General features: G+C 40.2%; 1 protein-coding gene across 3 annotated transcripts in view; it reads right to left on the bottom strand.

Annotated features, from left to right (window-relative positions):
* Window positions 1–887: 887 nt before the first annotated feature.
* The window catches only part of nrip1b (nuclear receptor interacting protein 1b), a 35,030-nt gene continuing 23,244 nt past the window's right edge, over window positions 888–12,673 (bottom strand). For all 3 annotated transcript variants that reach the window (XM_065260828.2, XM_065260819.2, XM_073816008.1), the window contains one exon: window positions 888–5,953. In XM_065260828.2, coding sequence (XP_065116900.1) covers window positions 2,464–5,592 — 3,129 coding nt within the window. In that variant the 5' untranslated portion in view covers window positions 5,593–5,953 and the 3' untranslated portion in view covers window positions 888–2,463. The remainder of the gene's footprint in view (window positions 5,954–12,673) is intronic.

The raw sequence follows: 12,673 nt of genomic DNA, 5'->3' as shown, positions 1-12,673 counted from the left end.
GGCCCTTGGACCCAAAAAGAACAATTTTACTCTCATTAGACCACAAAATGTTCCTCCATTTCTCTTTAGGCCAGTTGATGTGTTCTTTGGCAAATTGTAACCTCTTCTGCACATGCCTTTTTTTAACAGAGGGACTTTGCGGGGGATTCTTGAAAATAGATTAGCTTCACACAGACGTCTTCTAACTGTCACAGTACTTACAGGTAACTCCAGACTGTCTTTGATCATCCTGGAGGTGATCATTGGCTGAGCGTTTGCCATTCTGGTTATTCTTCTATCCATTTTGATGGTTGTCTTCAGTTTTCTTCCACGTCTCTCTGGTTTTGCTCTCCATTTTAAGGCATTGGAGATTATTGTAGCTGAACAGCCTATCATTTTTTGCACCTCTTTATAGGTTTTCCCCTCTCCAATCAACTTTTTAATCAAAGTACGCTGTTCTTCTGAACAATGTCTTGAACGACCCATTTTCCTCAGCTTTCAAATGCATGTTCAACAAGTGTTGGCTTCATCCTTAAATAGGGGCCACCTGATTCACACCTGTTTCTTCACAAAATTGATGACCTCAGTGATTGAATGCCACACTGCTATTTTTTTTGAACACACCCCTTTCAACTAATTCAACTACTTGCCCAATTGCACAGCCTTAAGAGCGTGCATATCATGAATGCTGGGTCTCATTTGTTTTCTGAGAATCTACTGAACCTACTGGTAACTTGTTTGCCACGTAGCAATAAAAAAATATACTAAAAACCTTGAATATATATATATATATATATATATATATATATATATATATTTTTTTATTAAGCATTTGATTAATCTCAATTAATCGTATGACAGCCCTATTATGAATAAACTAAAACAAAGAAGAGACGGCAAACCTTCAATACTGTGCATTTCAACATTTTATTTTGCTATTAGTGCAAATGAACACCAAAAAACAGAAGGAAACCAAAAGTCTCAGGAGTATAGGAAAGTTTTTTGTTGCTTAAAAAAGCATTAGACTCACAGTTGCAGAGTGACTCTGAATAATTAAACGTATAGCAATGTTGCCTTCAGTTAGCTTTATAACAAAAACTGTAAAACCATTCAAAAATAAAACTAAAACATTATGCACATTTGTCCTGGCAGCTTTGAGCACTGGCTCAACAGTCTAGGACAGCACTTGCAGACAGATTACGGTTTAAGTACCCATCTCCTCATGATAAAAACATCTATTTTAAGACTTGACATTTCCCCCATACACAGGGACTCCCCATGCGTGTACATGCTACAGGCTCGAACAGAGTAATAGATGTGAACAGAGATTATCATTAGCCACGACATAGAGACATGCAGACAAAAAGTGTCATTCTCTGGTTATGTACAATATTACAGTGTCTTATGTACAATGCAAGACATTAAAAAGTGTTTCGTCTGGAACAATACAAAATAGTCATCTTTCATCATATTTACATACAATATTGAATCATTGTCAAAGTGGCGCACAAAGAATGTGGAATAAAATCTTTAAGACTGTAAGTGATGGGCTGTTATCTGAATTAAAGACATAAACAAAAAAAAAATGACAAAAAAAATCCATAAATATCATAGTTCGTAATTAACCTTCATAGCTTTGGTGAACAAACTATCAACTTCCCGACGTAACTACTGCCGACGAAACCTGCAAAATGCTACATACAGAATATTTAGATAAAGTACAAAACAATGAATGATACAAAATTACAAAAAGATACATTTCACTGGCTAAAATATATGACACTTCTTTGCTTGTTTTTATAACATCATGCCATTTTTTACCACATACACCTACAGTTTCATTCCAGATGAAATTAAAGCACTGAAAAATCGGACTATGCTACATTCCAGTAAATGTTGTTGTTGCCTTTTGAGCCCTAAACATTTGGTAACCCCTCTTGACCTTAGCTAGCTTTATATTAAAAGATACCTGATAGAGAACACCCCATTCCTTTTATTTCTGCAATAAGAAAATAACTTTTTTCCGCGATTATAATTGGACGTCAGTGCCCCAAATCCGATACGCTATTGTGCTTAGACCATACACTGTTCTTTGCCTCAAAAAATGGAAAGGGTCCTGATTTGACTGTAGATAAATATAGTGTGAAACTAGCAGTAACATTTCTGGATTCACCAATAACACACGCCATTGAATGTTTCAGGTGTGGAAGGAGAAAAAAAGCTCATGGTGGATATTTTACATTGTGCCGGACAGAGAAGTTAGCTCACACATGCTAAAAACAATTAAAGAAGAAGCTAAAGATGTAATAATTATATAATTAATTACGTCATCATTATCTCATTCTGACATCAATCAAATAAACACATAAGATGCTTTAAACTGAATCAGTTCAAGTTAAAGAAAATTAAAACAGACTTCACATACATAAATAAATGACCATGCACACAGTTCTCCAGCATCTCTCTGTCTTTGGTAGTTCATATCTACCATTTCTCCACCGAGCCGTTTAGTTTCTCTTCTCTCTGGCTGTAAGTCTGTCTATGTGCCGGAGAGCTAACGCTGTGCTCATAGTCCCTGCACGGCTCCATTTTTACGCTCATGACACAGTGGGCCGGTTTGACCTGATCCCGAATCTCAGTTCTGAGCTGACCATTTCCCCTCTGGAGCATATAGTACAGTATTGGGTTAGACCTGGTTAACGGGGGTGAGTCTGGACTGGATCTTTCCTCCCTGCTGATAGATGACTTCTCGGATTCAGGTTTACTGATGGCTTTGGGAGGGAGCTGCAATCCCCCGGTGCTTTCAGAAGATGAATTTGGGACCCCGCGGCCTGTACTGATGGAATAGGGGTACCATGGCAAATCACCAGACTGTGTTAAGTTCCCACTGGTTCCACAGTTGGCCTGAGGAAGGAAAGGACTTCCTCTGGGTTGGGCAAGCTCCTTCAGAGAGTTTTCTGAGAGTAGGAGTTGCTTGAGAACATTGAAGCCTTGGCTTTCTCTAGACTGTTGAGATTTGCTCCTAGGACTCCCGAATAAATCTTCCTCCTTTGGTCTTATCGTTTCACTGCCGTTGTGTTCAGGTGTTTTAGACACCAAGTTGTCACTGGGGGTATCTCCAGACCGTTGACAGAGTTCATTACTCAAGTGCTCTGCCAGCTCAATGCAGAGTTTTCTTTTTTTAGGAAGAGGGCTGTGAAAATCCTTTGACTCCTCTTTTACAGAGTTCGTAAAGAGCTTGGCGCGTGGGGGGTTTGAATGATAGGTAGCATTCTGCTGTAAAAGCTCGCTGAGTAGTCCAAATTTAGCAGCTGTTTCTGTAGGACATGGCTCAGATTTGATCTTGTCCTGTGCTTTGACAATGGGTATGTTTTGTCGTAATTGTCTCCGATGGTACGCGCCATCATCAGAGCTATCCGACGAAAGATTCTCCTCTAACGGCTCAGTTTTGATCTTAAGATCCAGTGAAGGTCCATTTGAGCTATCGCAGTTGGCAGATTCCCCTCGAGGCTTCTCCGGCCTCCCTGCTGTTATTTCCGAGACTCTATGGCCATTGGTTCTGTCTTTGTGGGAGGCTGTTCCCAGCAGAAGCTGAAGTACAGTGCGCTTCTCGAGAAGATTTTCGATCTGCTTTGACGCCAAAGGTGACTGCTCACATTTTTGAGGTGTGAGTGCAGCTGGGGGACCATCTAGCGTGGAAGTTCTGTTGCGCTTGACTGGAGCAACAAGGCGATCCAAAAGAGCCTGTGGCTTGTCAAGCTCCTTTTCAAGACTTTGCCTTCTACTTGTCAGCTTGTGGGAGTGAAAAGGAGGAGGAGAGGGAGATAAGTTCCCTGTACCACTCTGAGCCAGATTCTGTAGTAGCATACTGGCACAAAATGAAGGCCCCACTTTCTTCTCACTTGAATGGGTGTTAGATTTGCACAGATCTAGAGGACTGGACTGGGCACGGGGCGAGGGGTAGGAGTACGAAGGGGAGACCGAACAGAATGTAGGTAGGCCTCCACCTGTCTGCCGGTCCAGAGGACTCCATGTCCTGGTGTTTTCTGGTGTACCAATCAGTTTAAGTGGGTCTGCGGTCAAGCTACTGATGACTGCGTCAGGTCGTAAACCAGGATTATCAAAACTTTTGTTTCCCTTTTCGTTATTTCTGCGGTCCAGCAGTAACTGCATTAGAGTGACCTGATCATGGGATTTCATGTCTGGGCTGGTATCCAGATCTGTGGCTTTTGGCACAAAAGGTTCCGGCTTCCATTTGTTTATAAGAGAGTCTGTAAGCTTATCCAAAGAGGAGGTTAAAGAAGACTTTTGGCTAGGGGCTTTTCTTTTCATGGAGAGGTCAATGGGGGAACAGCTGGAGAAGCTCTCAGCATCACTGCTGTCTTTGGTGAGGCTGTACTCCTGGTTGGAGTACTCACTGTCAGACTGCAGGGAGGATGCCCTGCTCAAGAGAATACTGCAGTCATCCTCCAGATGTCCATTCTTGGTGAGCTGCTGCTGGGAGTTGTGGTTGTTGAGGAGCAGAAGCAGCAGGCTGCTACAGTTCTGCGGAGGTCGACTGTGTCTATCGAAGGGCCGTCTCTCTTTGAGGGGTTTTGTGGAGGGTGAGGAAGGGTTGCTGTTGTTGGAGTTTAACGTTGGTGGGGGGAGTGTTCCATTTTGGATATTTAAGGAGCTTAGCGTGTCTGAAGCAGCTGGTGGCTGCCCTGTGCTGGGAGGTCTCTTATCCTGCTCTCGCTGAGTGGCCATGGCCGCTAGCCTCTCGCTAGCCGATCGACTGGTTAATTGTGCTTTTAAGGCCTGCTCTCTAGAGTACTGCTGTAGATGAGCCTCACTGGAAAGCAGTAAGGCCAGCTGACTGCAGGCCACACTGGGCTTGGGAGAAGGGGCTGGACTTAACCTGGTTCTTACCATATTAGCAACCGCTTTCAGACGTTCTGTGCAGGGCATGGGGTCTGGGCCGGCGGGCTGGGCAGAACTTTGAGAGGAAAGAGGAGAACCTGAACTTCGGTTCCGATTGCTCTGACGACAGTAAGGCACAGTTTTATGGTTCTGCTGCTTGCTTTTCTTCATGAGGCTTTTGAGGTGGCCGGAAGCTGTGCCGTAACTCTGGTAGGTTTCCTTATCAACAGGAGGGCTTTCACGGTTCTCCATGTCGAGATGTTTGTGGCTTTCAGAAATGTGCTGTGACAAAGCAACACTCTCCATTCGAAAAGACTGAAGCAGAGAAGCAAGCAAGGTGCTTTCCCCTTGTCCAGAGCCATCCAGGCTTCCTTTGCAGTGCTCGTTTCTCTGTCTATTTACTTCCATTACAGAGCCTGCTCGTTTCGGGCTCTCAGCTTCACTCCATGTTCCTGAGCAAAGCAGTCTGGCTTTTCTAAGGTGCTGCGAGGTTGCAATGGGTTTGTCTGGTGAAGGGGAGCCATGTTTGGGGAGTAGACACACCCTTGTCACCTGGTTGGCATTTTCCTCATTGCTGCGGTCAGGTTCTGATCTCCGTGTAGCAATGGCAGCAGGCCCAGTTGTGACTGGATGCATTAGCAAACCTTCCAGATATGTTAAAGCAGTCGAATCCTGTTGAGTTTCAGGGCCAGACTCCACCCCATGAGTCATGTTCAACAGTAGGATGCCCTGATGTATCTTTTTTATTGCAGAAAATGCCTTAGGAACATCTGTGCCATAAACGATGAGGGCAGAAAACTCTAACAGTGCTTTGGACGGTGTTCCTTTTCAAAGAGTTTTACATACAGGAACATTCATAATGTCAACATGCACTGCTTTGGAGTCAGTGACAGCCTGACAAATTCCACACTGCTCGAGAATGTTGTGAGCCCTGTTAGAGTAATAAGGATGTTTCTCTGCCCCGTATAAACATCCAGTGCCGCTCTATTTTCTAGGAGGTCTACTGGGAGAAAACCACAGGCTCAGTGTTGTCGGTTTGTTCTTCTAATCTCAGACGTGGCCACACAGGAACCTGCAACACAAGACGAGAAAACACAATATGAGTGACAGGTGTCAACATCACAGAATCATCACAACAACCCCCACACCACACTATTATTTAAAGTCTTGGTAAAACAAATGAAGTAATGAATTTTTGTTATATAGCGACAAGACATTTGCAGCAAAAACAGCTTTGAAATTATGAAAATTGTTCACGTCAATAAAATATATATTTTTTTAAACAAACAGCATTGACACCCAACTGAAATAGTACTCTCAAATACAGATGTGTCTATCACTCCCCATAACAAAACTACAACCTTTAAGAACAGTTTGGGAAAAAGGAGAGTACATGGAAGTCTGATGAAGTCATGGGCAAGGCCTGCTATCCAAAAGGAACATATTTGACTAGACTTTGTTAGTAAGATGAAGGCCTGCTCCTTGCCTTAAGCATCTTAACAAATTGCAGACTCAAATAAAAACTGAATGCTTTGTTGTAGAATATGTAAAACATGACCATCGGAGACCGAGTAGAGCTATAAGGAAGTTGCAAAGTGACTTACATTACAATTTCAGTGCATTACAATGTATACATTCTTTATATGAGCTTCACTGGGTTCGAACCCATGACCTTTTGCGCTGCTAACGCAATGCTCTACCACTGATTTACAGTAAATATGCCAAAATATGGCAAAAATTGTGGTAATTTATTTTTATACAGTTAATTTTACAGCTAACATTAAAGGGACGCCCCACTTTTTTAGAAAATATGCTCATTTTCCAGCTCCCCAGTTTTGGAATCCATTCAGCTGATCTCCGGGTCTTGCAGTACCACTTTTAGCATAGCTTAGCATAATCCATTGAATCTGATTAGACCATTAGCATCGTGCTCAAAAATAACCAAAGAGTTTTGATATTTTTCCTATTTAAAACTTGACTCTTCTGTAGTTACATCGTGTACTAAGACCGATGGAAAGTTAAATGAATCAGAGTATAGTTCTTAGCCATATCGGCCTAGAAAATCGCAACTTTTACTTAGTACATGATGTAACTACCATGCTAATGGTCTAATCAGAATCAATGGACTATGCTAAGCTATGCTAAAAGTGGTACCGCCAGACCCGGAAATCGGCTGAATGGATTCCAAAAAGGTAAAAATCAAATGTTTAACTCTAGGGGAGCTGAAAAATTAGCATATTTTCAAAAAAGTGGTGTCCTTTTAATAAAACATTTTTTTGGGATTTGTCCTGGATGAAAGAATTGCAGCACCCTTCAAAAACAGTGTCAATGGACAAAGATTGCCCGTAGTGGCTGGACGGAGCTGGCAGGTGTGAAGGGGCGTGCAAGGCACACCTGTCAGATCACTCCTCGGCAGACCCACAGCATCAGATAACATGACAGCACCACTGGCTGCTCGCTCGACAGGCCTGAACTCTGTCAGAACTGCCTCCATAAACACTCCTGACTTCCCACTGTCAGAGCCGCCACCAAAAAGGTTAATTAATACAGGGTGCTCCAGCTACGCCAAAGCACCGCTCAGCTGTCAGAGAGCATCTTAACCTCCACGTCGTGCCCCTTCAGCGGCATGATAACGTGTTACTGCGGTTCGCCGAGGAGTGAAGCTTGACCTTGAGCTAGGAACGCTGTTACAGCGATTCAACTCATGCCTAGAATATTCAGAATGTTGTATAAGATATCAAACATCTATGCATTTGGCAGATGCTATCAAAATTGAAATTCAAACCCGTGACCTTGACATTAGTAGTGCTATGCTCTGACGGTTGAGCTATATGAACGCAGTAACAAAATACCAAGTGAGAACCATCACTGTTATTTACAGTCACACACACATTTAAAGGGACTGTAAGTAGGATTTTAAGTGTTTATTTATCAAAATCAATGTCTTTATTCATAAATATGTCCTCACTGGTGTCAAATGACCTCTCAAATGTAAGCTTAGAATTTCTCCTCTTTACTTGCATTGAACGGGTAAGTCCAAGGAGGCATCCATATCGTTCCGCCGTATTGATAAACTATAATAGCAGAGAGGGACAAAAAGCACTAGCCTACCAACGCGTTTCCATTCAGAACACAAAAACCAGCTGAAACGGACAAGGAGATCAGCGATTACATAACGGCTACCGTAGTTGCAACACGCATTTGGAAAGGCGAGGCGCTAGAGAGCACTGTTCGTTTGAATGCAAAATACAATTTCACCACTAGATGGGGGTAAATCCTACTTATTGCCCCTTCAAGAGATACTTCACCCAAAAATGATTTGCTCAGCCTCGTGTTGTTCTAAACCTGTATAAATTACTTTGTACAAATCTGGGGCACCATTGACTTTCATAGTACAAAAAATATATATAATATGGAAGTGAATGGTGCCCCTGATCTAAATATCTTTATCCAACTTGAGGGTAAGTAAATAATGACAGTATTTTTGGGTGAACTATCCCTTTAACCAAGTTATGTTATATGACGAAAGTTCATTCAGTCTCAGTTACATGACCAGCCTGACTCACTGACCCAAATATAACAACAAGGAGGACAATCTGCCAAAATAGGGCCACATGACGTCTCACACAAATCTCAAGGGACCAGATTACGAAAAGGCTGCTATCCTACAAACAAAACTTATGGGACAGGCTACAAAAGATGAAAAAAGCTGATAAACAAGCAAATTTTAATAATATGAGGGCATGCTTCATGAATACTTATAGTGTTGCTTCGGTGGACACTCCTTGAAGGTTAGAAACCACATCTGCATGACCTGATTAATATTCATAAACTTTATGCATATTAAGCTGTACATGAAAGGATGTGTTTTTGTGTTCAGAAACGACTACATATAGATGCTATAAAATCAATAAAGATGCTATAATAGGTTTGTCGCACGGATGTGAAGAATAATTTTTGGTTTGTTCCTTTTTTAAATATATAATATAACATTGCATCACATATACTTACAATTATATGAAGAAAAACCCCATAGATTTTAACTACAGACGCATTGACAGTCAAGTATGGTGTTATGTCCCGTGCCAAAAGTCTTGCAGCATACGTATTTAAATTACCCACGTATCCGCCTATCCTACACATGACCCCTGTCGAGTATTTCTGCAAGAATAAAATAGCTTTCTCTCTCTCTTTTCTCCCTCATACAATCTCTCTCCCTCCAGCGGCGGGCAAGTGATTATCCATTATCTCTTACAATGTCAAACATTCACACCCAACAGCATTTTAAGTGATTTCACTAGCCAGTGGTGAAGGCAGCATCAACGCGCGGGACACTTTATCATGGCCGGGTGTCTTTCTTTACTCACCCAGACACCTCGAGCAGGAAGGTCAAACCATCATCAGTGGCTGAGAGTCAATTTCCCTCGAGGAGCTTCGCAAAAATAAAGCCTGCCCAAGACTTGATGTAAATGTCAGGGATTTGACATCCAAAGCCATCCACCAATTTTGGGTCACAAAATTAATTGCAAAATCCCAATCTTTGCATAAAGCCCCCCCCCCCCCCTACAAAAAAGGTTAATGAACGATGCTCATAATAAGGAACTGTAATCCATTTAAAATGTGTGATTAAAAATAGGAATTGCGCTGCAAGCCAAGGTCAAGTACATCATCGTCCATGCAACAGCTGGAGTCCATGCAAAGCGCTCGGCGTTAATAAAAAGTGACAACCCGGTCCTCGTATCGTGCACGTATCGCTAATATCTGACACCAGCCTGGCAGATGCTTTCCCAGTGTTAGAGGTAAACCAAGGTTAAAGAAATTTATAAGAAGGGGATGTGCACCGCATCCTATAATGTTATCGACGGCATCTGCTGTTTGGCCAGGCTGCGATCGCGCTTTCAGGGGTGCAGGATAGAATCGGTTATCCAATAGGGTTAACACACCGTCAGAAATTTTTTTCAAAAATGGTTCCTAGCTGTCACTGGGGCTGTACACGGTCCTAATATGCACCATTTAGGTACAGATTTGGTACCAATATGTGCTTTGAGGTATTAATATGGACTCGGAGATACCAATATGAACTTTTTAGGTGCCAACATGAATTTTAAAAAAAGTTTTATGCTATCAGGCACCAGTTTTTTTCTGACATTGCAGATATGACTGTAAAGTTCACATCTGTCAACTTTTTATATGCAGTGAAATGTAAAGCAAATAAACAGCTGTGGTGATCTCACCCAATTCTCAAAAACCGAGTCTGGAATAAAAAACCCTCGAAATCAAACAAAATTTATTTTTACAAAAAAAAAACAATTTTAATAAAAAAATGTAGGGCACAAGTAACCTCATTTTAAGACACATGGCCAATTAATGTAAAAACACAGTTGCTGTTCAGCTTGTATATGTGACATTTATGTCTTTTGTGCATTTAAAATATACATTTAGTCTGTATTTGCATTCCTTTCGAATTAAACTTCTGACCAGTGGTGGCCGATGACTTTTTTTTCGAGGGCGCACGATGCGAAGTGCATCACAACATGTATGTAGCCCGTCATGTGTGTGGTTCGTAATTTCAAAATATGTGTTCGGCGTGTCCATTAACCTATGTGCATCATGTGTCTTGTCAAAATAAGTGCCTGCTGCAGATGCGTCTAAAGGGTTTATGATAAAAGAAATGCTTGTGTTTTCCAGATACTCACAGAATCTCACTGTTAAGTTAAGTGTCTTGCGTGTATTTTGTGAACGTGAGCGTCTCTTTAATCATAAGCGGTTTTTATGCGCGTGCAGCAGGCACTTATTTCGACAAAACACGTGATGCACATGGTGCACATATTTTGAAAACGCAAGCAACACACATGACACTCCGAACACTTATTTTAAATTTGCTCCCCTCGAAAGAGCAGTCACGACTGCTCAACGCAATGCTCAAACAGTTGAGCTACACTGTAAAAAAATTCCGTAGAAATTACAATGTTATTGCAGCTGGGTTGACGGTAATTTACCGTAGATTTACATTTATGTAATTTACTGGCAAGAATTTGTTCAAAGTTCAATCAATTTTTAATATTAACATGTATTTGTATTTACAGAATAAAACTATACAATAACAGTCTCATGCAAAGCATTCTGGGAACCAGAAATCATCATCAACCTTTTTCAGTTTTTTGCTTCAGATTTTGTTTCCCAGAATGTTTTGCTTGATGCTGTTTTTTTGTTTTACTCTATAAAGACAAAGACTTGTAAATGTTTAATGTTCATTTAACTTTGAACAAAATGTTGCCAGTTAAAAACACAAATTTAAATCTACGGTAAATTACCGGCAACCCAGCTGCAATTTCTACGGAATTTTTTTACAGTGTACATGAACACGTTTGTGATGTGTAAATGCATTATTTCATTTAATAAGACATGTGGGTGAAGATAAATGCACTTTTTATGGCACACTGTTTGAAGGAATAAATGAAACTTCCATCAAGTAATTATTGTCTTTGGTTCATAATAATTCTCCAGTTCAGTTTAATACATAACTCAAAAACTTTCCTATATATGAACTTAAATGCAAGACTAGAAATTAAATTTAAAAGCATTTTATTAATTTGTTTTCAATCGATTAAGTGCACTTAACCAATGAAATGACAAAGCACCTGGGTTTTTCCCATTGGTGCAACATTCCAGCTGGCATGAATACTCACTGAACTTGCCAATAAAACGCCACACGAGTACGACTACCCCATCTCATTCACTCTGTGCTTTTATCACTGAAGCTCTAATACACACACACACACACGCATACACCTGCTACTCTGAGAAACACTTGACTCCCCTTGCCAACGTCTCCATATCTCCTTACGCACTCTTTAATCACAGCACTGTCGCTTCAAAATCCATCAATCCATTGCTCCTCCCTACGCTCTTACACTGCAAAAATTACTTTCTTAGTTTCTTGGTTTTGGTGCAAATATCTAAAAATTCTTAAATCAAGATGCATTTTCTTGATGAGCAAGATGGCCTTAGAAAATAAGTCTAGTTTTTAGACAGAAATATTACATTTACGTGAATTTGTGCATAAAACAAGCAAAATACTAATAATAATCTGCCAATGGGGTAAGCAATTTTTTCTAGAAATTTTCTTGAATTAATTGTTTAAGAAAAAAGTTCAATTTTTTTTGCTTACACTGCAAAAAAATTACTTTCTTACTTCGAATTTTCATCTTGTTTTCAGTAGAAATATCAAAAAAAATCTTAAATCAAGATGCATTTTATTGATGAGCAAATTTAACTTAGAAAATAAGTCATATATTACTTTTTAGTCAATTTGTGCATAAAACAAGCAAAAAATAAAATAAAAAATAATAATCTGCCAATGGGATAAGAAAATTTTTCTAGAATTTTTCTTGAAGTGTTTAAGAAAAAAGTTTTTTGCTTACACACAGCAAAAAATTATTTTCAAGAAAAAAAATTCAAGAAAAACAATTCTTAGTATTTTTGACTTGTTGTTTGTCTAGTCTAATCTGCCAATGGGTTAAGCAAAATAAAATGTGTAAATTTTTCTTAAACACTAAATTCAAGAAAAAAAATCAGGAAAATTTGCTTACCCCAAGCACAAAATCAGTTACATTTGATATTTTTGGTCTAAAACCTAGACTTAGTTTCTTGGGTCGTTTTGCTCAGCAAAAAAGCATCTTAATTTAAAATTTTTTGCCATTTTTACTGAAAACAAGACAAAAATTTTGTGCCGCCATGTTTCTACAGAAGCCCTTAACGGACAAACTTTTTTTACTAAGTTGTCTCCGAC

Source organism: Paramisgurnus dabryanus, chromosome 10, assembly GCF_030506205.2.
Source record: "Paramisgurnus dabryanus chromosome 10, PD_genome_1.1, whole genome shotgun sequence".
Lineage (NCBI taxonomy): Eukaryota > Metazoa > Chordata > Actinopteri > Cypriniformes > Cobitidae > Paramisgurnus > Paramisgurnus dabryanus.
The sequence above is the reverse complement of the archived record's forward strand: the minus strand, read 5'-3'. Positions and strand labels throughout refer to the sequence as shown.